Below are 26,309 nucleotides of genomic sequence, written 5' to 3'. Positions count from 1 at the left end.
ATTCCTGTAACAGTTATCTTCAAACAAGCATGACACACAGACAATAAAAAAAAAACAATCATTTTCCTGGCAGTGTGAGCTGAATGTGTCTCATATGAACCATTTCAACATAACATTCCTGATAAGCGCTCAGTCGTACACTCACGCTCACAGAGGAGAAGTGCGGCTGTCAGCTACTTACCCCGAGTCCATGAAAAAGAAGCCGGAGTCCCGCTGGTGTTCCCCGGCTGTTATCCACAATATGTCCGCAGTGGAAGTCCCAAACTATCCTCACAGGACGGGTAATACACTAAAGTCGGCGCTGCGGTTCTCTCCAGCGACCTGCTCCTCACATGATAGTCGCCGTGTGTCTGCCGCCCCCCGTGTTGTAGACCAGCGTCGAACCCGACGGCAGCACAGAGAGTGAACTTCCGGTTTGTGTCTTTCGAGAATAAAACTCTCATTGACGAAGACGTAAAGTAGAGCCATTAGTGTACAGGTGCCCAGGGCACAGGTCCTACTTAAAGGGGAACTACAACCATTTTTAAAATTCATACCTGTTATTCCTATGGTGTAAGATAGTCCAAAAATATTAGTTAACATTAAAAACTCTCTCCCAACTCCAGATAATTAAAGTGCTGAAACTCAAATTTGTGATGTCATGGGGTATACAGTCTGGAGCTGCTCCATAGACAATTAATTGGAAAAGATGTTATAGATGAGAGCAGCCAGGTGAATGTTCTGGCTACATGGGTACATTTTCTGTTTCTCAACTGACAACACTACAATAGAGTAAAGCTCATTTTAGTATAAAAAAGAAAACAAACATTCTGTCAGTTCACAAAATCAGTGTCCCATTCATTGTATGTGAAGCAGCTCCAGACTTTATACCCTATGACATCACAAGTTCAAGACTTAATTGTACATTTTTTGGTTTTGAGAGAGAGTAGCTCATGCTAGAACATTAAAATAACATACTAAAATTCCTAATTAAGTGGTGTTCCCCTTTAATATCTAGAACATGTGCCCCCAAATAAACACATGATAGTGGCAGTGGACTTTTGACAAAATTAAAGCCATTTCCATCATAAATCGATGCAGAAAAATACACAAATTAGTGCATAAAACTCATTGATTCATTCAAGTTAACTGTATGATACTCAGAATTTGCTGGTGGAAGACCACCAAATGATAAAAAAAAAACCCACGCCCTTGTCTTACGGTGTAGGTTGTGTTAGGGTTAGCCAGCCAATCAGTGAGTATAACTGCCAAAGTCTTACACTCAGTATCAGTAATAATCAGTGTTAACAAAATAAATGGTTATCAGCTTTTTAGAAAGAGCATTGAAAGAAGATTTATAAACTGATTTACCAAACAATTATTGGGCTTCTACTATTTACTGTCATTATTTCTTTAATGTGTGATTTAGAAGATGTTGTGTAAATAAAGATCCTCCAGATGGCCCACTAAAACTATTATCTAATGAAATATTCTGTTTGATGGCAGCAGTCACGTGTACATGAGGCCCAATTAGGTCATTTTTAAATAGTCGCTTTGATTTTGAAAGTAAATTTGCCCCATGTCCGGTACTGATTTGTCTGTCTGTGTTCAGCTTGACGCTGCAGAATTTAAAAAAGCTGCGCTTCCCAGGCAACCTAAAAGGAGATCCAAAAGAAACCTGAGCGTTGAATTTGTCTTGGTGTGAATTTCATCTGTCAAGTGGATTTTTCTCTGTCAGCAGTTAAGTCACAGAGTCAGAGATACATGGAAGCAGACACGCAATATGACAATATCCTATTTCCACCAGTGACGCTGAATAGTGAGTAATAGGGGACTGTGGCTACAAATGTTTTTTCTTGAGCCTCCCTGAGTGACTGGGGAAAATGCATGACTCTCCCTCCACTATAAATAAATATATCACATTTTCTTGCTCTGATAAATGGTAGCCTAGATTGTGGAGATTTTTAAAGAAAATATACATTTCAAATCCACTTGCATGTTTTGGAGCTCTGAGAGTATTTTAAAAATATACAAAATATAGCCATTTAAAGTTGAATGTCGCTCCCCTAAGCCAAATCAAGCACAGAACTCCCTCCAAAGTGCTTAAAAATAATTTATAGCGCTATCCCCATTTTGCATCACCCTCTCCTCTCTCATAAATAATGAAGAGTCCCTGGCAGGTATCCCATTCCCATCTCTGTCAGAAAGTACACTGCACGTACACATATTAAACCCATGACAAAGTGAAAAGCTGGTGTGTCAGTATATGCAATCAGGACTTTGAAATAAATAAATAGCCTACATGCTTGGTCGATTTTGTCATCAGGAACTATTAACCATGTGGTGATAACAGTGGTAGACTTTTATATTTTTCAGTACTTCAATAATTCATGCAACATTCCCAAAAGCATCCTCTTAAGTTCAGCTATAGGTTGCAGATTGTATTCCCTTGAATCCCTCCAGATTGGTGGCAGCAGTGAACAGATGTTAGTGGAGTGAGTCCAAAGACCATCCTTCAGCTTTGCTACCAGCTGTAAGGAATGAGGATGCTCTTACTTGGCTGACCTCTGACCTTCTTGTGGCAGGGGACCAGAGAAAAGACAGCTTTCCAACACACACTAATACTGTGTGTCATTACTGTCACAATTACTGAAGTCATAAATCAATGTAATTTTCAGTTTGTTGACCCTCTTGTTTTGAAATGATGTTCTCCTTACTGGAAACAGTTCCAATAGGTCTTACAGTAAGTGTGAGTGGTGCTCAACAGAGTTTTTTAAGGAACACAGTCATGTTTTTGAACTATATCTTAGAATACTACAATTTTAATGATATTTTTAAAGAAATATAATGAACAAAATGTTCGGTATTCTAAGGCTGTGGAAAATTAAGATGTCTCTGCATTTTCACACAACCACATGTAATGACCAGACAGACGCAGCACATTGCACTGGAGAGCAAAAGGCAGGAAAGCATGGGTGTAAATGTAATACAAAACTGACAAAACCTTTCTCATGCATCCTTGCACTTTGAAATGCCCCCCTCCCTGCCACGCCCCCACACACACCCTCCTTGCCACACCAGCTGCAGGGTGCCTGAACCTTTCATTGCTCCCTGACAGCTGTTCTCTGAAATCAGGAGAAAACTGCACTTGTGTTGACCATGCTCTCTGTGGCTCACCTATACAGAAAGGAGAGAGAGAGACACACACGCACCATAAGATCCACTCCATACCTGACACTGTACAGTGTGTAAACAATGTATTGGTGGTTACTAATTTCTTTTGACTCATTAACAGAGTGAGTGATGCTTCAGAGCCACATCATCGTTTCACTGCAGCAGGGGAGGCTCCTCAATTGATAAGTATTTTATGAAACATGGCAGACATGTGGCCATTGTGCTTTTGGAAAGACACAGTGAATCTCTGCGTTAGCAGTGATAATAAAATCTGGTCAAATTAAGCACAAACTAACTGTATAGCTGGTAATCACTAGCCTGCATAAATTAGGAAAAATGGGTTTCCTAATTTGGGTGAACTAACCCTATAACATTTACAACTGCATCAGCTTCTATGGGCCTTTATATATGACTTACCAACATTACTAATCACAGTATATTTTATGTGTAATAAAAAAAAGTAGCTCTGTGTTTGCATGTGCAGAATGGAGTCCACTTAGATAACAAGAAACATCCAGGGACCACAGTGCTTTTGCTTATTTCATTCTCATTTTAAAATTTCCAGTTCTGATTGTCTCGCTGAGATGTTTTGTCCTGCTCTGCCCTCAGGTGGTGGAGGATGGCTATGACATCATGAGAGAGCTCAGAGTCTGCTATTCAGAGAGGGCAAGCTGTATTGGTCAAGTGACAGTGAGGTCTGGATTATCCCAAATTACAGCAGGAATTGTGACAAAATAATGTGTTATTAATTAAGTCATTAATTTATGTTATATGTACACTGGTCAAAAAATTAAGGAAACACTTATTTGTCACAGTATAACACCAAGTCAGTTAGACTTTAGGGATACCAATGTGTCCAGTCAGGTTGCACAGGTAGTCCAGCTCCTCCAGGATGGCACATCCATACATGTGGTCGCAAGAAGGTTTGCTGTGTCTCCCACCACAGTTTCAAGAGCATGGAGAGGATACCAGGAGACTGGCCGTTACATGAGGAGAGCTGGAAAGGGCCCCGGAAGGGCATCAACCCAGCAACAGGACCGGGATCTATGAAATGGCATAGGCTTGTGCTAGTAACGTTAGCATGTTATATTTGTTTTGAAAACGTGTCTATAATAAGACAGTTGTTTTGCCAGTGAACCTTGTGAGTTGTAATGGAACCAAATTTCATAACATTACGTTTGTTAAATGTTGCTGTCGTCCCTGCCTTCTTAAGAGTAGAGGAAAAGTCCGCTAGCTGCTAGGCTAATTTACGCAATGTAAAATGACATAGGCTTGTGCTGAAACATTAGCATGTTGTATTCGTGGGGAAAATGTGTCCTGCAAAAGACAAATGCTCTGTCTGTGATGCTGTTATGGTGAAGCTGATTTGTGTACTTGTGTTTGAAATGGTCGCTATTAAGCCATATTTAATGTGTATTTGGAATAAACTAAAGGTTACAGCATTTCACAGACACCACAGCTGACTAGTATTTTGGAGGTGTTACTGCAGAGTGACACAGACACACCACTGCACAAGTATAAATGCTCACAACATAAAGATGCACATCTATAAATCCAGTTTAACAGAGGATTTCCCCACAAACAAAACCCAATAAATAATAATACTATAATATTATCATATAAATAAGATTTTAACATAACTCTTTTAACATAACAATCTGTGTTCTCAGAATTGTGCTTACTGAGACAAAAAAGTAAAATAAAGTGAATTAGTGAAATTTATTGTATTTTTAATATGTTGCAACCGTCTCTGTGGTGTTGTACTTGTCTCCAGGGTTGGGGTCAGTTGCAACACCTGACTTTTTCCATTCAAATAAATATGGTGAACAACATATGTAATCATCTTTAAACAGTATGGGTAACTAGCAGACAAATGTAAGTTTAATAGCCTATATAAACATTTGGTTGGTCTCCACGGAGTAGTACGGTACAGTTCAGCTCAATTCGGTACTTTTTTTCTGTCTCCACTGTAAAAAGCTGTGGATGGTACCAAAGGAACCGTCCCCATTCTTGGTCTAGGTACCCAACAGATCATACAGAGGGGCCCTCTGTATTATCTGTTGGGTACCTAGCACACAGGCCCGGTACTAAAAGGTGGAGCTAAAAACATTGCAGTCTGTTGATTGGTCAACAGAGAATCGGGAGTAGAGGGCATAGAGAGGTATTGAAGGAGGGAAATGAAACACCAGAGAAACACAGGAGAACTAGAAGCCCTGAAGAGCTTGTAGTGCTGTTCAGGGTTAAGGGAGCTAAGCCGGGAAATGCAGGATTCAGGGCGATCAACCCCTTACAGATCAATTTGTCCTTACAGAATCAGATTGGCAAGGATTTTGAGGCTAAAGTACTGTTTAATGGAGTGTTGAAAGTTAGTTGTGTGGATAGGAAACAGTATGAGGACGCTAAAAAAGTGGGGAAAGTGGTGGCCAAAGTAGAGATGATAAACATAATTCCTAAAGACAGTCAGGAAATTAAGGGAGTGGTCTATGGAATGTTTGCCGGGCTGTCAGAAAAGGAAATATTGGACAATATTAGAGGGGGCCAGGTAGCAGCTGTACGGAGATTCAAGAGTAGGGAGGGAGCCAAGGGGGATCCGCCGGTTATGCTGACTTTTAAGAACACTGAGCTGCCAGGCAGAGTTTTTCTGGGGAGCATGGCATATCAAGTGAAGGAGTATATTAGACCTCCTCTGCGCTGCTATAATTGTCAAAGATATGGGCATATAGCAGATTCTTGTCGGGGTAAGAAAAGGTGTGCAAAGTGCAGGGGAGATCATGGAATAACAGATTGCAAGGCAGATGCCCCAAGATGCCCAAACTGTGGGGGGGATCATGTGGCAGCGTATCATGGATGTGAGCACACTATTAAGGCCACGCAGGTGCAGGTTGTGAGGGAGGGAGATAAAATATCATACGTTCAGGCAGTTCAGAAAGTGACGAGAGAATGCGGGGAAGAGAGGGGGGGCAGAGTAAAGCTGGGGAACAAAAAAGATGTGCCAAACATACCTCCTCCAGGTATGTTGATTATGAGCAAGGAGTCATTTCTTTCATTTATGGTTGATGTACTGGTAGCTGCTAAACGCATTTTTGCGTCCAAAACGGCAAATAGGTCAGACCTCATCAGAGAAGTGGTAGGGGCAGCAGAAAGATTCCTTGGGGCAAAATAGGTGCCAGAGAAGTTACACCAACACATGTCGGAGGTTCAACGTAGAACAGAGAGGCAGAGGAAGGACAGTGAGGAAGAGGAGGACACAAACATAGCAGATGATGTGGGGGATTATTAGCACCATAATGTTCTGTGTCCTTCAATGGAACGCCCGGAGTCTAATGAAGAATGGTCAGGAATTAAAAAAGTTTGTTGATAAACTTGAGAATGAGCCAGAGCTGATATGTATTCAGGAGACATGGTTGAGGCCCAGCTTGGATTTTGTAATCCCAGGGTATGAGTGTTTGAGATTGGATAGGGCAGAAATAATAGGTAGGGAGATAGAGGGGGTGGATAAATCTCATGGGGGCTGTGCAACTTTTGTGAAAAATGGACTGCAGTTCAGGAGAGTGGATATAAGTGCTAAACTTGAGTGTATAGCTGTGGAGGTTTGGTATAGCCATAAGTATAGTAATAATATTAATAGTGATAATAATTGGGATGATAATAGTGATAACTATAATGGAGGTAGGAATAATAGTAGTAAAAATAAAAAAAGAGTGTAACTGTGATAAACTTCTATAACCCATGTAATAGGTTGGTATTGGCAGACTTTGATGAGATAATGGAAAAGGTAGAAAGCCCTGTTATTTGGGCGGGAGACTTTAATGCACACAATCCATTATGGGGCAGTGAACAAAGAGACAGTAATGGGATAGTAGTAGAAGATTTCCTGGACAAATATGGGCTAATAATGATAAATGATGGAAGGCCAACTCGATATGATATTGCTAGAAACACATCTAGTCACTTAGACTTGTCAGTAGTTTCTCCCAATTTAGCAAGAATAGGGGAGTGGGATGAAATGAATACATACACGCTGGGCAGTGACCATTATCCAATCATGTGTAGGTTTGGGAGAGAATTGTGGAAGGAGGAGGAAGAGAGGGTACCTAGATATAACTTCTCTCAGGCCAAGTGGGATGAGTTTCAGGAAAGGGCAAAAAGCTTAGTAGGAGAGGTTGACAGTGAGGGCTCTGTGGACAGATGGAATTGCTCCATTAGTTCTATGATTCACAATGCAGCTCATGGCACCATCCCTGAGAAGCAAGAGCCTAAGGCCCGAAAGCGTGTACCCTGGTGGAACAAAAAATGTGATGAAGCAGTAAGAAAAAGGAACAAAGCATACAGGAAATTAAGAAAGTATCCAATGTCAGATAATGTAATTGAGTACAAGCGGTTAAGGGCCTTAGCAAGGAAAGTTGTAAAAGAAGAAAAGAGAAGTAGCTGGAGGAAATACTGTGATACAATAGGCCCAGAGACTCCAGTAGGGCAGCTATGGTCAGCTGTGCACAAAATGTCAGGGGCTTATAGGAAGAGAGCTATCCCAGTGTTACAGAAGGGTGAGGTGGAGGCAGTGTCTAATATATCCCAGTGTTACAGAAGGGTGAGGTGGAGGCAGTGTCTAATAAGGAAAAGGCAGACATGTTTGTAGACAGTTTTCAGGAGGTGCACAGATCAGAGAGCTTGGGGGATGAGAGGTGTAGGAGGAGGGCGGAGGTGATGTCAGCCAATCAGTGGAAGCTGGAAAGGAGTATAGAAAATGATGAGCCAATTAATTTATTCTTTTCTATGAAGGAATTGAGGGACGCTATTATGGCATGGGCAAACACCACCCCAGGGCGAGACAGACTATCTTATGAGCTGTTTAAACATCTGGATGACATAGTGTTGGAGGAAATCTTTGCTTTGTTAAACACAGTGTGGGAGGAGGGGTGCTTGCCGAAGGAATGGAAGCATGCAGTAGTGGTTCCGATCTTGAAGCCAGGCAAGAAGGCGTCTGACCCTGGCTCATATCGGCCTATAGCACTTACAGCAGTGCTCTGTAAAATAATGGAGAGGATGGTTACCAATAGGCTAGTGTATGTACTGGAAACAAGAGGGCTCTTTGTTAATGTCCAGAATGGGTTCAGAACCACAATGGAGTCAGTTACATTGCTGGATCAAGATATTAAAAAGGCGTTAAAATAATAAAGAGGTGGAGGTGGATGTATTCCTGGATATTGAGAAAGCTTATGACTGTCTGTGGAAGGAGGGATTACTGATTAAAATTTATGATCTAGGAATTAGGGGACGAATGTTTAACTGGATCCAAGATTTTTTAAGGAAAAGAACTATACAAGTCCGGGTAGGTGGGGTCAGCTCTAAGGTAGTATAAATAGAGAACGGTACACCACAGGGAAGTGTAATATCACCAGTGTTGTTTAACATAATGATAAATGGAATTTTTGATAATATAGGAAGAGGATTTGGGCTGTCCTTGTTTGCTGATGATGGGGCCATTTGGAAATGTGGAATTTATTTTGAAACAGGTTTAAAAGGCACTACAGACTGTAGAGGAATGGGGGAATACATGGGGTTTTAGGATTTCAGTGTCCAAAACTAAATATATGATTTTTGGTTTTAAAAGAAAGTTACCGAATTTAGGGCTGAACTTATATGGGCTACAACTGGAAAAGGTGAAGGTTTTTAAATTTTTGGGTGTTTGGTTTGAGGAGCACATGTCATGGGCTGTGCACATAGGTAAAACAGTGGAGAAATGTGAAAAAGTCATTAACATCTTAAGAAGTCTGGCTGGGTGTGAGTGGGGAGCAGTCAGGGAAACATTGCGACTAATTTACCAGGCCATGATTAGATCGGCTCTTGATTATGGGTGCTATGTGCATGGTGCTGCCTCAAAAACTGTGCTGGCTAGGTTGGACGTCATACAGGCAAAGGCCCTGGGACTCTGCTGTGGAGCCTTTAGAACCTCCCCAATCCCTGCACTAGTTATTGAAATGGGAGAAATGCCCCTATGGTTAAGGCGCATTAAGTTAGGACTACAGTACTGGATAAAAATTAGTAGGAGTACTCAAACCTTCCCAGCTAGGTGTCTGTTACAAGAGGTGGAAGGAGGCAACAGGCATGAACCATATATTGCCAGAATAAATCAGTGGGCAAGGAAACTGGGCATGGAACAGGGTGGCATAGTGGAACAAACAAGCTGGGTATCAATACCACCGTGGGTAATGCAGGACTTAAACATCAAGCTGTGCTTTCTTCAAGACAAGAAAGAGGTGAACATAATACAAGAATATCTCAATTCAGTCAGGGAGGAGAAGCTGATAATATACACAGATGGTTCTAAGGATCCAGAGAGTGGGAAAGCAGGATTTGGGGTGTACGTAGATCAGTTAAAACTCAAGTTTGATCATCGTATCTCAGATGGAAGTTCTATTTTTACTGCAGAATTACTGGCAATTCTCTGGGCTCTGAGGTGGACTGAGGAAGAAAGACCAAAATCAGTTCTGATTTGCTCGGACTCAGCAGCAGCTCTAATGGCTATAAGAGGAGGAAAATCAAAAGCTCGGCCGGATCTTGTTATAAAAATATTGTCTGTATTGTTTCAAGTAGAAAAGAATGGGTGTGAAGTCATGTTTTGTTGGGTTCCTGGACATGCCGGAGTTGAGGGAAATGAAATAGCCGATTCCATAGCAAAGGCAACCCTGCAGAAAGAAGTAGTAGACTTCAATATATCTCCAGGAAGAGTGGAACTGAGAGAGAAAATCAAAGAGGGTGTGGAAAAAGAAAGGCAGGAACTGTGGGAAAAGGAGAATAAAGGAAGGTATTACTTTTCTGTACAGCCTTTGGTTAGAAAAATTAGTTATAGCTCTGGAACTCGAAGTGAATCTGTTAAAATCTGCAGACTGAGGCTTGGGCATTGTGGATTAAATCATTATCTGCACATTATGGGGAAGCATCCTGATGGACTATGTGAATGTGGGCGATCAGAAACAATTAAACATGTTTTTAAGCAGCGGCAGTAGGTCAGTCCATAGGGACTTGGGTTGGGAACCAGAGGGTCGCCTGTTTGAGTCCCCGTCCAGACCAAAATATGGAGCGTGGACTGGTGGCTGGAGAGGGGCCCGTTCACCTCCTGGGCACTGCCGAGGTGCCCTTGAGCAAGGCACCGAACCCCCCAACCGCTCCCCCCCCTCACTCTGACACTCACTCTGACATCTCTCCACTTTGTGCATGTATAGGTCCTGTTTGTGCATGTGTGTCTTTCGGACCTGTGTGTAATTGACAAGCAAGAGTGAAAACATTGAATTTCTCCTCAGGGGGATTAATAAAGTGAATAAACTTAAACTTTTATGGAATGTCAGATGTATAGAATAGAGAGCAGGTCTTTCTATAAGAAGCTGGCAGATCTGGGTGTGGAGACATTTTCTATTAAAGCTATTTTTGGCCAGGGTGAGAACCACCAGATGATAACAAAAGCAGCCTTACAGTTCCTGGAACCACCAGATGATAACAAAAGCAGCCTTACAGTTCCTGCATGAAGCAGGGCTGTATATGAAGATTTAAATAGACTCTGTCCAATGGAGGGCAGTGATACGCCAAGTAGCGTCAAAACTGCCGGAAATCGATAAGAAGAAGAAGAGAAGCGGAAACCCGCCATTAGCCTTGGGGGAGGAGGAGGAAGTGTAACGCTTATAAAACATGGAATACCTTATCGAGTGCTAGAGAAAGGAGATGAGTTGGAGTATATAGCCGTGGAAATTTGGAATAAAGGAGAAGCACTAGTGGTAATCAGTTACTACAACCCATGTAAAAAGTTAAACTTGGATAAGTTGCTGGAAATACAAAGTCAGAACAAAGCTAGAAAGGTCTGGTGTGCAGATTTTAATGCCCATAGCACCACTTGGGGAGCGTTACAGACAGACTTAAATGGCAGAATAATTGAAGAACTGATGGATAATAACGATCTAGTTTGTATGAATGACGGAAAGGGCACTAGGATCAACACAGCAACAGGTGCAGTGTCAGCATTAGATATCACACTTGTATCTAACTCTTTAGCTGGAGTCAGCTCCTGGAAAGTTTTGAAAACAACACTGGGCAGTGATCATTATCCAGTGGCCTGTTATGTGGGAGAGAAAGTGGAAGGAAGACAAGCTAGTGGAGTTAAAAAATGGAGATTTGAAAAGGCTAACTGGGGTGAGTTTCAAAGACTGAGTGAGGAGAAAATACTGATAACTGGCAGGTCAGATGATGTGGATGAGCTTAATAATCAGATAACATCTATAATTATTGCTGCAGCAGAAAAAGCCATACCCAAAAGTAAAGGAAGGAGTGAGAGGAAGCTGGTACCATGGTGGACAGAGGAATGCCGTCAGGCTGTAAGGCAAAGGAACAGGGCATTAAGATTGCTCAAAAGAACCCATAACATGCAAGACCTAATTCAGTATAAAAAGGCGCAGGCAGTGGTGAGGAGAACGGTGAGGCAAGCCAAGAGAGAAAGCTGGAGGAACTTTTGCAGCTCAATTGGAAGAACAACACCAGTAGGAGAGGTGTGGGGAATGATAAGGAGAATGGGAGGGGACAGGAGAGAGTGGGAGTATCCAGTCATGATAGATGATGGAAAAACAGCAGTGACAGATAAAGAAAAAGCAGAAATAATGGTTAAGGCATTTGCAAAAGTACACAGCTCAGAAAACTTGTCAGAAGAAGGTAACAGAAGAAGAAGAAAGACATTAAGCCAACACCCAGAAATATTGGACAGGAGGGAAGAGGCCAATAGCAGTTTGGATGAACCATTTACACTGGAAGAGATGCTGAGGGCAATAAACAAATCTAAACCAACTTCTCCAGGGAAAGATCAAGTAAGCTATAGTATGCTGAAGCACTTAGGAAAGAAAACGCTCAAGGAACTGTTAAAACTCTATAACAAAGTGTGGGAAAAGGGCCGGCTACCAGCAGTGTGGAAGGAAGCAGTGGTAATCCCAATAAGGAAACCAGGGAAAGACCCAATAAAACCATCTAGCTACAGGCCAATAGCTCTGACTTCAAATATATGCAAAGTAATGGAGAGAATGATTACAGAAAGGTTAACTTACCAGCTGGAGAAGGCAGGTAAGATAGCCAACTATCAAAGTGGCTTTAGAAGAGGGAGGAATACTATGGATCCAGTGATAAGACTAGAAACAGAAATAAGAAAGGCCCAAGCAAACAAAGAATCAGTTATTGCAGTGTTTTTCGATATTGAAAAGGCATATGATATGATGTGGAAGGAAGGCCTGCTGATAAAACTATCTAAGATTGGAGTTGGAGGGAGAGCCTTTAACTGGATTAAAGATTTCCTGTTTGGAAGGAAAATTCAAGTGAGAATCGGGAGAGTCATGTCAACACAGTATGTGGTGGGGAATGGAACGCCTCAGGGGAGTGTGATCAGTCCATTACTGTTCAGTTTAAGCATTAATGATGTGTTCTCAAAACTTCCTGTAGACATAGGCAGGTCTCTGTTTGCCGATGATGGAGCTCTGTGGAAAAGAGGCAGAAATATTGAGCATGTCATTGGAAAACTTCAAGGAGCAATCAATCAAGTGACTGATTGGGGATATGACTGGGGATGCAAGTTTTCAACTGAAAAAACCCAAACTGTGTTCTTTACCAGGAAGAGAATCAGAGAGGATGTCAGGTTAAAAATGTATGGGGAAGAGTTGGAAAGGGTGCCACAATTTAAATTCCTTGGTGTAGTGTTTGATGAACGCCTGACATGGTCAGGCCATGTCACCAGGATAGAGGAAAAGTGTAAAAAAGTCATAAATGTGATGCGTTGTGTGGCTGGAAGAGAATGGGGAGCAAGTTGCAGAGCACTCCACTGGTTGTATGTTGCATTAATACGATCCGTGCTGGATTATGGTTGTGTGGCATATGGGTCAGCAACTAAGAGCCATTTTAAAAAGCTAGATGTCATACAGGCACAAGCTTTACGCATCTGTTGCGGAGCTTTTAAGACATCACCAATTCCTGCCATACAAGAAGAGATGGGTGAAGTGCCTCTGGAGTTAAGGAGAAAACAGCTGATGGCCAATTACTGGGTGAATTTGAAAGGGCATAGAGCTAATCACCCAACAAGAGAGGTATTACAGGACAGCTGGGAGAATGAGAAGAGCACCAAGGAGCATTTTGCAAAAGTAGGTAATAAAATAGCGAAAGAACTGTCTATTGAAGGACTACAGATAAGCCCACCAGTGGTCTATCCAGTAGAGGCTCCATGGAGACCAGTGTGTCCGAGAGTTGACATGTCTCTGCTGGAAATTTAAAGGACAGGGAAGAAAACAGTTGATTTACTGAGTGCATTTAGCCACTTGATAAATCAAGAATATCAAGACTTTGTGCAGGTGTACATGGACGGGGCGAAAAATCCAGACACAGGTGTAACAGGATTCGGGGTGGCGGTACCAGGAAAAGGAGTGGGTATTTATAGAAGAACAGGTGATGGACTAGGGGTGTACACAGCAGAGATGGTGGCGGTGTTGGCGGCATTAAAATGGGTGGAAATAACAGCACAAAAGAAGACGGTAATATGCTCAGATTCTGCATCAGTTCTCGAAAGTATCACATCATTTCACTCCAACAGCAGGCAGGACATTCTATATCAGGTTCTGCACACAGTCACAAGAATACACAGAAAGGGGAGGCAGGTCACATTTTTTTGGGTGCCAGCACCTTGGCTGCAAGGGAATGAGAAGGCAGGCAAGTTGGCAAAAAGGGCACTGAGAGCAAATAGGGTTGAAATGCAAGTAAGCATTAGTAAGGCAGAAATGAAAAGTGTAATTAAGGGAAAAATTAATCAGAAATGGCAGAGCATGTGGGACAGAGAGAGCAGAGGAAGACACCTGTATCAAATTCAACAAAATGTTAGACCTTCAAGGATTGCTGGCAAAGGCAGGAGAGAGAAGATTGTGATAACAAGACTAAGGATCGGACACAGTGCCTTAAACAAAACGTTTAAAATCATAGGGAAGCATAACTCTGGTTTGTGTGAGGAGTGTCAGGAGGAGGAATCAGTAGAGCATGTAATTCTGAGGTGCAGGAGGAATGAAACACAGAGGGAGATGATGAGGAGGGGGCTGGTGGATGCAGGAGTAAAGGAAATATCACTAAAAGGATTGTTGGACATGAGTGACAGGTCTCAGCAAAGGATGCTATTAGAATTTTTAAGGAGTACAGGGTTGTTTAATAGGATTTGAGGAGTCAGGAGGAGGAGGGAGAGTCAGTGAAGTAGGTTTGTTGTATAGGTGTGTATGCTTGTATATGGGTTGAGCAGAGCCAAAAATCCGTAATGATGGGGGGCGGTAATGCACCAAAGTGATGGATGCCAACCGCCGTAAAATCCGAAGAAGAAGAAGAAGAAGAAGAAACCCGCCATTTTTAAAAAGCACATCCATTGCTGCGGATTGTTTTCAACACTGGAGCCTGTCTGTTGTTATTTTGAAATATCGACCGGAGTGGCGCAAGCAGAAAGACCTGCCAGTGGTTCGATACAATGGACACCATTTGTAGACACAGGCCGACGGGCAGCGGAAGAGAGGCTCCGCTAGAGTCCCTGCTGGAGGCCGACAGTGAGTATTGTTGCCTTACCTATGTGTTAGCCCTGTACTCTGCTTTTAATCTCACTTCACTGTTACGCTAACATTATTGTTCAAACCTGCGTGAAATCTTTACTGTTTTGGCTTATGTGCTAACCAGTTCTGCCCGCTAGTGACACATTGTTAGCATCCAGCTAACTAACTAGCGACTCATTGCGTGTGGCTGTTTACGTTGTACTGCTGTTTCGTATCGTTGTAAAAGTGAATGTAGTTAACTCATGATTTGTTTTACGTTTCTGCTTAAGATGCGACGTTCTCAACCGAGAGCGACACAGGCTCCGGTAGTGAGGACTCCACCACCCCTTCTGCCAGTGAAGAAAGCTCGGATTCGCCACGATCTCCGACGCCACACAGCCCGGAACCAGCAGCGTACTCGTCCACCTCCACAGACACCGGTGTTTCGGATCTACTCGCGACCCTGTTAACTGGCGACCGTCTGTGGTTGTCGTAGTGACAACAGCTGTTTTCAACCAGGAAGAGAACACGTAGCTGTCCTCGCGAAGGCCTCTTCATTCAGTTTTTCATAACAATATCAAAACATAGCCGACCTGATCCGTCTTTGGACTCTTGTTGGAGGAACCCAGTCACGGACCGACACTCAGTCGCGGTTTGAATCACACTTGTTATGACGGAATGTTGAAAACAGGAAGAGGCCAAGTTGCTTTTCCTGTAAATCTAACTCTTATCTCGAATATATTTTCTAAATAGGCCTAAACAGTTTCGTCTCTGGTGCCTGCCTAAATAAACATGTGCCATATTAAAGAACCGGTCAGCCTTGTGAAACGTAAAAAAGAATATTTTTACGGGATTCGAACCTACTTCATTATGGGAAAATGAATTAAAAACGCACAATTAACGTGGTGCGCCACAATGACAACACAACCTTACTGACAGATCCTTTACAAATCCGACAACATACAGCCAGCTATGTCTTCAAATTGGGAAGTAGCCAGATCAACTTGTGACCACACTGTCCATGCACCGAGGAACATTTTACAATCTCACTGCTTTCCAATACAAAAACCAGCGGTTTAAACCCACTTAATTCATAAACCTAACGTCTATTGTTGTGCTACAGGTCGATAAAGCCAATATTCATATACTCACGTGGAAATACTTTATTTTAAATTAAGCAATAAAGCAGCAGCTGTATAATAGATTTATCTCTAAGATAAATTATCTATTTATGTTGTAGCATTAAGGCGATCAAAAGCGTACAAATATGACAAACACTAGGCTGTAGGCTATGTGGTATGAAAGTCCATTAACTCCTGCAAAGCGGTATATAGAGTGATGTACGATTAACGTTACCCACTCGCGTGTTGTAAGGATGTGATTTGCTGACAACAGGAAGAAAGCAAGTAGCATTTCCACTCCTTTGGAGTGTGATTGAATCTACATGCGTTACATTCAGCCTGTTTGTCAAGCTCAACATATTAAAACACGTCTTGGCGGAGATTCGAACTCACTCCGCGAAGGGAAAAAGATACAAGAGACCAACACGTTAACCACTACACTAAGACCACCTCTTTCCAAAGTTCAGCACTGACGTATTGTACTGTAATGGGGTACACAGTCAGCTGAGTCACATACAAAGGTGGTTGGATCAACTTGTGACCACAACGTCTGTGCACTTAACCCTCTGCGGTTTTGTGTTGCCTATACGTAACATAGTACTCATTTTTTGCCCCGTTTACACTCACACAATATATCCGCAATTAGGATTTTAAACTTGCATGTTTTGAAACATATTCAATAAGTATAAATAATTTAGCCAAGTAAGTGGTATTCCACCTCATTTTTCCACAACTGGTACTGTGTTGCTTCAATGTTTCAATGTAATGTAACCAAAAGTGCACCCCCTATAAATACATTGTTTGCAAATACCTCAAAAGTTGTTTAAGTATTGCACACCAAAACTGCATAACATTAAGGTCCCTCCACTGCTCACAAGTCAGTCAAGAACACAGTTCAGGTTAGTCAAGTTAATTTTATTCAGGATGATAACGCTGCAGTGCACCCTTGTCCCTGGCCGTAGCTGCCATGTACCAGACGGTGATGGATGGGGTGAGGATGGACTTGATGATGGCAGCTGGAGCAACTACATCATCTGCTGTGTAGTGTGATGAGGGATGTGATGTTCAGCTGGTGTTGACCTGGGCAGTGATGTTAGGTCAACCACATTTTGTTTTGTTTAGGTGGGCGGTGAACAGGCCGGACATAGAAAAATGCCTTTCATATTTGGCCTTGCCACACACACCCAATGAAACCAAAAGGAGCACCTTGTGCACTCAATCTGAAAGAAAGAAGATAAATTAGGTCTTTTTTCCTTTTAATGAACTCTTAATGTAAACAACTTTGAAGGCTTCCTACCCATTGATCCACTGGTGCGTCTGAGGTGTCCCTGTCCCCAGACTCCTTTTCTCCACAGATCCTGCACAGGTCTGTGAGGTTACCTATCAAAACAAAAGATATTCCAAATTCACAGTGGGTTTAAGTACATGAAAATGTTGCTGAGGATGATATACCATTGATTGTAGCCTACCAGAATCATCAATCAGTGTCCTGGCCATTTGCATCCGCATCATGCCAATGCTGACCTGGTCGACATTGAAATCAATGCTGCTGCCCTCAAGCAGCAACTCTGCAACCTTAAAATACAGGGCAGTGTTATTGTTGTTTTTGTAAGAATTTTTCAATGCTCGCTAGGGTACACAATCTTACTTTGCAGACCAGCACTCCACAGGATGTGGAATCCTGTTGACGGGGATGTACAACTGTCTCACAGGACCACCTGGACAGGTTTAGGCCCATGTCTTTCTTACGCATGAAAGCCCTAAAGAAAAGACAATAATTCATAATATCTAGTAAATGTTGTCACTGGCAAATCAGCAACCATTTATCTTATTCAAGATATGAAACACATGACAATAAATCCTGAAGTTACCTTGTTGCATCTCTACAATGTGTCAGTTGTGTTTGTGTGGCTCCAAAGGGGTCAACAAATAGGGCCCGTCTGTCCTTTGGGTACATGGCCTATTACAGACAGCATACTTTAATGTAAATGATCCTTAGAGTTGGAAAGATAGTTGAATGAATAGTATTGTTAAAAGTGCACTTACTACGAGAGTCCAATGTCTGTCCTTGCAGACGGCCCCTATTAACATGTCCCATTCGGTCACATCAAGCTGCAAGTAATCATTTTAGTTGTTACAGATGGTGGCCTATATAGTAACCAATAACTTTGAAAGTAACCATCATCCTAACCTTTCTCATTCCCCTTGATGTGCCATTCCAGATAGCTGTCATTTCAAATGAATCAATGACATATATCCTCTTATTTGGGACCTTCCTCGTTCCCCACAGAAGATAGCTATTCAGGATCTACACAAAGACATAAAAACAGAAATATAAGATCAAATTAGCTTGCATATCAAAGATCAAAAAGTGTGAAGCAGCGTACAATCCACAATTACCTCGCTCACCAACTCTCTCTCAGGTGCTAGGCTCTGCATATCCGCAGTAAAGAGTTTATAAGGCCCTATCTTGGACCATAGGACCTCCCCTTTACTTGAAAGCCATATGTCTTGGACAACTGGAAATTCAGAACATCTCAGTCATTTAACAGAATAGGCCTATATAGCATGATTAGACTTAAGCTGACATTACACAATATGATATACCATTACTGTGGATGGGATGAGTGGTGCCTTGACATGTGGCTGGCAAGGGTCCAGGGGAGCTGATGGCATGTGCAGGCATGGAGGGGTTGGATGGTGGTTGTGGCAGGGGGTGAGCCAGAGGAGAGCTGCTAGCTTTTCTTAGCTTTGCTGGGATCCTCTCCTCTGGCTCTTGGTAGTGGACAAGTTGGTCCACATTGGCCACTGTTTTTGTGTTTGCATTTGTTAAGGAGACCAGTTTTCCCTTTATGGCAGTAACTGTAAAGGGTCCTAACATGTCACTGTCCATCTTCCCTCCCTTGCGCTGTTCTTCCCTAATATTTTTTTTGAGGACAACATCCCCAACCTTGAAGTTGTCCTCCAATCCCCTTTCAAGCTTTCTCTTCCTAATCTTTTCTTGACTCTTTTTTACATTTTGTGTGACTTGTGCGTATGTTGTCATTTGGTGCAGAAGTCCCCCAAAAACCTCCTCATTGTCCATGAGGTGTTCCACTCTGTCTTCCGTCACCTAAGTGCAAAAATGCAAAGTGTTGTTATATTTTGAGCTATTTACCAAACATGACCCCAACCCCTCGACGCCAAGACAAAGAGCCACTTACCTCATACTCTGTGGGCACCTCAGACGGGTATCTCGCTTCCCTTCCAAACATTAGATAGTACGGGCTATACTTTGTAGTCTGACTGTAGACTGTGTTTTTTGGTTCGTAGACCAAACATTGCTGCCTGCAGATACTTGTCCCATTTTTTGGGGTCTTTCCTCCCCAGTTTGTTGAGAGACCTGAAAATAGTGTTAGGGTATGTCACTACTGAAGTCTATACCATTAATGTGTCAGTGTATGATACCTGCCAACTGATGTGACTTACCTCTGGATGGTGCCATTTAGTTTTTCCACCAACCCATTGGTTTGCGGGTGGTAAGGTGCACAAAAGCATCTCTGGATGCCAAGGGCCTGACAGAGTCTGGCATTCACCTTAAAATTATTTTGCAGAAAAGATTAAATTGATAAATTCAGCATTCACAATATGTCTTGCTAAGACATAATATTTCTGATGAGTGTTCTACCTGATTTTTGAACTCTGTGCCCTGGTCTGTAAGCAGTCTCTGAGGTGCACCAAATTTGTATACGAACTCAAGGATACAATTGGTGACCTCCTCTGCAGACTTGCTCTTCAGAGGGTAGGCCTCTGCCCACTTTGTGAAATAATCAACCATTACACAAATGTATTGATTACCACCCTCTGTTACAGTGAGTTTTAGAAGGTCCATACCCACCAACTCAAATGGCTGTGTTACCTGGAAGAGTTGAAGTACAATTAGACATCTTAGAAATGATTGGTAAGCACATTTTGCTCAGTATGGAACAATGAATTGCACAAAGAACCTCACCTCTATTGGGTTATATTGGCTTTTTTCCTTGAGACATGCCCGCTTTGCCTGGCAGTCAGGACACTGAGCAACCTGAAGCCACATTATATTTACCAAAATGTATATCATATGCCTTAGCCAAGCAGTGAGTGAATGATATGACATGCAAGTTTAGATTGAATTCAGTTAATTATAGAGTAGGCTGTCAAGTTAGCTTAAAAACTGAGGCAAATTTGGCTGACCATTTTGACTCACCCATTTCCGAATGTCAGCTTCCATACCAGGCCAGTAGTAGCGGCAAATGATGGCATGATGAGTTTTCTCTACCCCACAGTGAGAACCGATGTTGCTGCAATGAAATTCCTCAAAGATACTATTTGCCTCTGCAGTAGACAGCACTACCTTTGCAAGATGCTCCTTTTCCTTTCTCCTCCTGCAAACATAGTGCAGGACTCCATCTGGTGAAAGGAAAAACTCAATTTAATGTTGATATGAGAGAACAAATGTAGGCCACTTATTTTGGTTGATGGTATATACCATTACTTACCCTTGAGCACAAAGGTAGAAGCTCTTCTTTTGATGGTGTATCGCTGGTGCTTTGTTAATCCACCAGGAAAGTTGTTATGGACTTTGTAATCCATAATTTCCTTCACAAGTTTTGGGTCCATGTTTCTTCTTCTTCTTCTTTTTCTTTTTTTTCTGTCTCTCTTAATATCTACCTACTCCCTACACTGTTGTAAGTTTTGTACAACTTTATATAGGTTTCCCTAACCATGATGTCATAGGGCTAATTGGCCACAAGCTTGGCTTGCTGGGCTCAGCCATTTAGTAGCACCTGATTTGTCCTCAGTTGATCATACTTGCAACAGCTCCTTGCATATTTGTCATACATACACACATATGTATATATATATATCTATGTATATGTGTGTGTGTGTGTATGTATGTATGTATGAATATATATGTGTATATACATACATATATATATATATATATATATATATATATATATATATATATATATATGGGTGCACTGCAGCGTTATCATCCTGAATAAAATTAACTTGACTAACCTGAACTGTGTTCTTGACTGACTTGTGAGCAGTGGAGGGACCTTAATGTTATGCAGTTTTGGTGTGCAATACTTAAACAACTTTTGAGGTATTTGCAAACAATGTATTTATAGGGGGTGCACTTTTGGTTACATTACATTGAAACATTGAAGCAACACAGTACCAGTTGTGGAAAAATGAGGTGGAATACCACTTACTTGGCTAAATTATTTATACTTATTGAATATGTTTCAAAACATGCAAGTTTAAAATCCTAATTGCGGATATATTGTGTGAGTGTAAACGGGGCAAAAAATGAGTACTATGTTACGTATAGGCAACACAAAACCGCAGAGGGTTAAGTGCACAGACGTTGTGGTCACAAGTTGATCCAACCACCTTTGTATGTGACTCAGCTGACTGTGTACCCCATTACAGTACAATACGTCAGTGCTGAACTTTGGAAAGAGGTGGTCTTAGTGTAGTGGTTAACGTGTTGGTCTCTTGTATCTTTTTCCCTTCGCGGAGTGAGTTCGAATCTCCGCCAAGACGTGTTTTAATATGTTGAGCTTGACAAACAGGCTGAATGTAACGCATGTAGATTCAATCACACTCCAAAGGAGTGGAAATGCTACTTGCTTTCTTCCTGTTGTCAGCAAATCACATCCTTACAACACGCGAGTGGGTAACGTTAATCGTACATCACTCTATATACCGCTTTGCAGGAGTTAATGGACTTTCATACCACATAGCCTACAGCCTAGTGTTTGTCATATTTGTACGCTTTTGATCGCCTTAATGCTACAACATAAATAGATAATTTATCTTAGAGATAAATCTATTATACAGCTGCTGCTTTATTGCTTAATTTAAAATAAAGTATTTCCACGTGAGTATATGAATATTGGCTTTATCGACCTGTAGCACAACAATAGACGTTAGGTTTATGAATTAAGTGGGTTTAAACCACTGGTTTTTGTATTGGAAAGCAGTGAGATTGTAAAATGTTCCTCGGTGCATGGACAGTGTGGTCACAAGTTGAGCTGGCTGCCTCCCAATTTGAAGACATAGCTGGCTGTATGTTGTCGGATTTTTATTGTATCTGTCTATGAAGTGACGTTGTTATAGTGGCGCACCTCGTTTATTGTGCGCTTGTAATTTGTTTCTTCATAATGAAGTAGGTTCGAATCCCGTGAAAATATTCTTTTTTACGTTTCACAGGGCTGAACGGTTCTTTAATATGGCACATGTTTCTTTAAGCAGGCACCAGAGACGAAACTGTTTAGGCCTATTTAGAAAATTTATTCGAGATGGGAGTTAGATTCCTACAGGAAATGCAACTTGGCCTCTTCCTGTTTTCAACATTCCGTCATAACAAGTGTGATTCAAACTGCGACTGGGTGTCGGTCCGTGACTGGGTTCCTCAAACAAAACTCCACAGTCGACTCAGGTATGTTCTGTTTTGACACTGTAATGAAACATTGAAGACAGAGGCATTCGCGAGGACAGCTACGTGTTCTCTTCCTGGTTGAACACAGCTGTTGTCACTACGACAACCACAGACGCATTCGGCTGAAGGTCGCCAGTTAACAGGGTCGCGAGTAAATTCGAAACACCGGCTTCCCTGTAATGCTGCGACGTCCAGGTAAGAAAGCATTAGCCTTGGCAAAACGCTTGGTTTACAATCAGTCCCCCAGAACTGTGGAGAAAGATGTAATCAGATGCTATACCTAATAACCACACTAGGGGGGGGGCGAGGACTGTCCCCTGTGGAGCCCCAGTGCTGCAGACTACCACATCAGACACACAGTCACGCAGCCAGGTGGTGGTCGACTCCAGCTCCTTCCAGCTTCCCCCTGAGCAGAGATGGCTGTATTGTATTGAAAGCGCTGGACAAGTAAAAAAACAACAACATGACTCTCACAGTACTTCCAGTGTTCTCCAGGTGAGACAGTGTTCTGGATGATTGCATCATCCACCCCAGTGCCTGTCTGATATGCAAACTGCAGGGGGTCCAGGTCCCGTTCAACAACATATTTGCAACTGCTGAGATTTGTTTTGTGCATTTTACTCACTTCTGAACTGTTTAAAGTGACTTCTGGAGACTCATTCAGCCACCGCTCGATTGTTTACACCCGTGATCAGCTGTTGGCGCTGTGTCACAGTCGTGTACACCCCAGCGAGAGACCGGAGATTCCCAAGGACTTAAGGAGAAAGAGGCGGGGGTGCAGAGCTGGAGTACAGCGTCGGGAGTGGAAACGACGGTACAAACCATCTATACCGTTCGTTATTATGGGGAACGTGAGATCAGGCCCTCTTAAGGTGGACTGACCTTTAAGGTGGCCCAGCCAACCCCACTACATATACAACACATTTAACAAACATACTTTTCATTGGACATGAGGGATATAAACAATTTAATCTTCAAAATGACTCATACTCACATCCTTCTGCCAGACAAACATGTGGACAGAAATGCTTTGCTCAACTTGTCCCATTCCTGTTTGCTTTGTCATCTAGGCAAGAGGAGACAGGACCAGGAGGATTTGGTGACTGTCCTGAGGGAAATGCATGCGTCTCACAAGAGGCAGATGGAGAGACTCCTGGAGCTGCAACAGCATCAGGACCAGCACCTCCGCATGATGCTGGAGGACTCCAGGGATGCAAGGCGCCAGGAAGTAGAGCTGGCAAGGGAACAGCATCAGGAGACTTAAGCTTTTAACCAAGCGTTCCTTAGTACACTGGACCAGCTCGTACAAGCGATGAGCGGCCGGCGCGACTCAGGACCCTCAACTAGCTGATAACGTATGTGGACCGTATTGGACATTGCTGCTACAGCTGACAACAGCGTATTGGTTGTTGTTTAATGCACCTTTTGTATAGTTTCCAGCTTTGCACCGATTTGTATTTGCTTGCTCTCAATACTTCACTTTGTACTTGCACATTTTTTTGATATAAAGTTAGTTTTGTTAAACCACATACGCTTCTGTTCACCTTGCTTTTGACTCATATTATTTCTTAGATAGTTGTAATTACATTAAAATAAATGAATCAGCTTTGTAGATACAACACGGACAGTTTCATAAGGCAACCTCACCTTCCCTTCAGTCTGCCAAAGGCATTTTTTACCACCACTGTTGTTCTGGTGTCAGCCGACCAGTGTCAGGGAATGGTTTCAGAAGCCAGTTCTGCGAGGGACAGGCAGTCTCCCAGGATGTAATATCCAACATTCACTCCACCAATGTTCCTTGTGTCAGCAGGGAAAAGACTGCCACGTTCAACCAACTCCCACAATGTGGACAGTCTTAACACTCAAGCATCGTGCAAACTCCCAGCTGTTTCTGAATATACATTCCAGAATAGTCCCTTTCCATCTACATGAAGAATGATGGGATGCCAGCCTTTACAGTTGAAGTAGTCACAGTGGTACTCCTGCCGGGCCAAAATTGGTATGTGCGACCCATCAATGGCACCAATACCAACCGTGATATAATTGCTGGCTTAATCAAAAAAAAAATTGGAGAAATTCTTTGTGGTGTTTTTGAACTTCAGGAAGTATATTGCTGAGCGTATTGATGCCACAACATGGGGGAAAAAACCAAAACATATCAGTATCAGGTAAATAAGAAAAGCTTTTTGTCATAACACAACAATATCTTGTAAAAACGGAACAAAAATCTTGTTATAACAAGAAACTTTACATGTTATCACCTGATAATGATCTTTTTATTTTGTTTATTTGTTTATTTTTTCTGGCCTATCAATTCTACGCTTCCGTATAAACTTGCAAAGACTTGCTCCCAGTAAATGTTTTGGTCCTTACAATCAATGTGCTCCCACTGAACAGCCAAACCTCCCATCAACATGCTAATCAGGGCTGTCCCACCAGTGTTTCGTTTTTGGGTTGTTGTTTTTTTAATCCTAATTTTAGAGACTTGTGATTTCCATATGAGATCAAGAAAAAAAGTATCTGAGATATCTCTTTACCCCATGTTCAGCTGTTCTGAGGAAATGCCTGACAGAGTACGAGCTGGAAGAAATCAAGAACTACACACAGGTGTGGTGCTTTGGAACAGAGGCCAATGAGTTTCATTACCCAAAGTTCACAGACACCCAGGAGATCAAGTCCTTAATGCTATGACAAAAAGAATGGACTCTACAAAGCAGTGTGCAGGAGATTTTCAATCAATGTTTTAAGCATCTGAAACTGAACTGTGTCTTATTTTGTTACATTTGAGTGTTGTTGGTTCCTTACCTGATGGGGAAAATAATGGATCTGTTAGTTTGTAAGGTTCTTGTCTCAAATGTTTACAAAGCAGTCCCCACATCACCCGGTTGGATAGCAGTATTGTTAGTCTGTAATTTTACAGCTGCATTGATTGTTTTAACCACTTGAGGGCAGCAATTCAACAGAAAACACATCAAAGACCTCTCCAGCTTCCAGCAATAGCAAAACAGTAAGTTATTTACACTCCAATATTTGAAGCTCAGTCACCAGAGGGAAATGTTGGCCTTGTAGGTTTCTGCAAACCACAGGTAGATTTAAAATTTCATGTGTGTCATATCAACTTTTCTAAAGTGACATTTCACATCTTAGCTGACTTTGTCATGAGGAAGTGGAGGGGAGTCTCTGGAGCCTCNACCAGCTCGTACAAGCGATGAGCGGCCGGCGCGACTCAGGACCCTCAACTAGCTGATAACGTATGTGGACCGTATTGGACATTGCTGCTACAGCTGACAACAGCGTATTGGTTGTTGTTTAATGCACCTTTTGTATAGTTTCCAGCTTTGCACCGATTTGTATTTGCTTGCTCTCAATACTTCACTTTGTACTTGCACATTTTTTTGATATAAAGTTAGTTTTGTTAAACCACATACGCTTCTGTTCACCTTGCTTTTGACTCATATTATTTCTTAGATAGTTGTAATTACATTAAAATAAATGAATCAGCTTTGTAGATACAACACGGACAGTTTCATAAGGCAACCTCACCTTCCCTTCAGTCTGCCAAAGGCATTTTTTACCACCACTGTTGTTCTGGTGTCAGCCGACCAGTGTCAGGGAATGGTTTCAGAAGCCAGTTCTGCGAGGGACAGGCAGTCTCCCAGGATGTAATATCCAACATTCACTCCACCAATGTTCCTTGTGTCAGCAGGGAAAAGACTGCCACGTTCAACCAACTCCCACAATGTGGACAGTCTTAACACTCAAGCATCGTGCAAACTCCCAGCTGTTTCTGAATATACATTCCAGAATAGTCCCTTTCCATCTACATGAAGAATGATGGGATGCCAGCCTTTACAGTTGAAGTAGTCACAGTGGTACTCCTGCCGGGCCAAAATTGGTATGTGCGACCCATCAATGGCACCAATACCAACCGTGATATAATTGCTGGCTTAATCAAAAAAAAAATTGGAGAATTCTTTGTGGTGTTTTTGA

General features: G+C 42.2%; 2 protein-coding genes and 1 long non-coding RNA gene across 6 annotated transcripts in view; 1 reads left to right on the top strand and 2 right to left on the bottom strand.

Moving 5' to 3' along the window:
• The window catches only part of mical2b (microtubule associated monooxygenase, calponin and LIM domain containing 2b), an 83,900-nt gene extending 79,223 nt beyond the window's left edge, over positions 1–4,677 (bottom strand). The window contains exons 1-2 of one of the 3 annotated variants that reach the window (XM_050073104.1): positions 4,002–4,677; positions 182–3,156 (exon numbers count right to left, since the gene is read on the bottom strand). The gene's annotated coding sequence lies outside the window, so the exon portion shown is untranslated. The remainder of the gene's footprint in view (positions 1–181; positions 3,157–4,001) is intronic. The other 2 variants (XM_050073105.1, XM_050073106.1) reach the window with 2 other exon arrangements.
• Positions 4,678–16,934: 12,257 nt separating this feature from the next.
• LOC126408578 (uncharacterized) lies at positions 16,935–20,796 on the bottom strand. Its single transcript, XM_050074213.1, has 13 exons — positions 20,073–20,796; positions 19,839–19,910; positions 19,316–19,745; positions 19,051–19,229; positions 18,455–18,959; positions 18,248–18,366; positions 18,039–18,155; positions 17,894–17,959; positions 17,719–17,807; positions 17,496–17,607; positions 17,317–17,422; positions 17,145–17,227; positions 16,935–17,067 (listed from the first exon to the last, which is right to left on the bottom strand). Exons 3-13 carry the CDS (start codon positions 19,329–19,331, stop codon positions 16,966–16,968), a joined length of 1,494 nt encoding a protein of 497 aa, XP_049930170.1. The 5' UTR covers positions 19,332–19,745; positions 19,839–19,910; positions 20,073–20,796; the 3' UTR covers positions 16,935–16,965.
• A 68-nt stretch (positions 20,797–20,864) lies between these two features.
• On the top strand, positions 20,865–23,847 carry LOC126407880 (uncharacterized). Of its 2 annotated transcripts, none has more exons than XR_007571823.1 (2): positions 20,865–23,133; positions 23,390–23,847. It is a non-coding gene; the product is annotated as an uncharacterized LOC126407880 (long non-coding RNA). The 2 variants fall into 2 exon arrangements; XR_007571824.1 differs by having other exon boundaries at positions 20,865–23,208.
• The last annotated feature ends 2,462 nt before the right edge of the window (positions 23,848–26,309 follow it).

This window comes from Epinephelus moara, chromosome 20 (assembly GCF_006386435.1).
Source record: "Epinephelus moara isolate mb chromosome 20, YSFRI_EMoa_1.0, whole genome shotgun sequence".
In the NCBI taxonomy this organism is placed as follows: Eukaryota; Metazoa; Chordata; class Actinopteri; order Perciformes; family Serranidae; genus Epinephelus; species Epinephelus moara.
This window is presented reverse-complemented; position numbering and strand designations above follow the sequence as displayed.

Coding starts and splice junctions, on each gene's coding strand:
- LOC126408578 (XM_050074213.1), bottom strand. Junction 17,960..18,038: donor CATCAAGGGGAATGAGAAAG/GTTAGGATGATG, acceptor GATTACTTGCAG/CTTGATGTGACCGAATGGGA. Junction 17,808..17,893: donor ACAGACATTGGACTCTCGTA/GTAAGTGCACTT, acceptor TGTCTGTAATAG/GCCATGTACCCAAAGGACAG.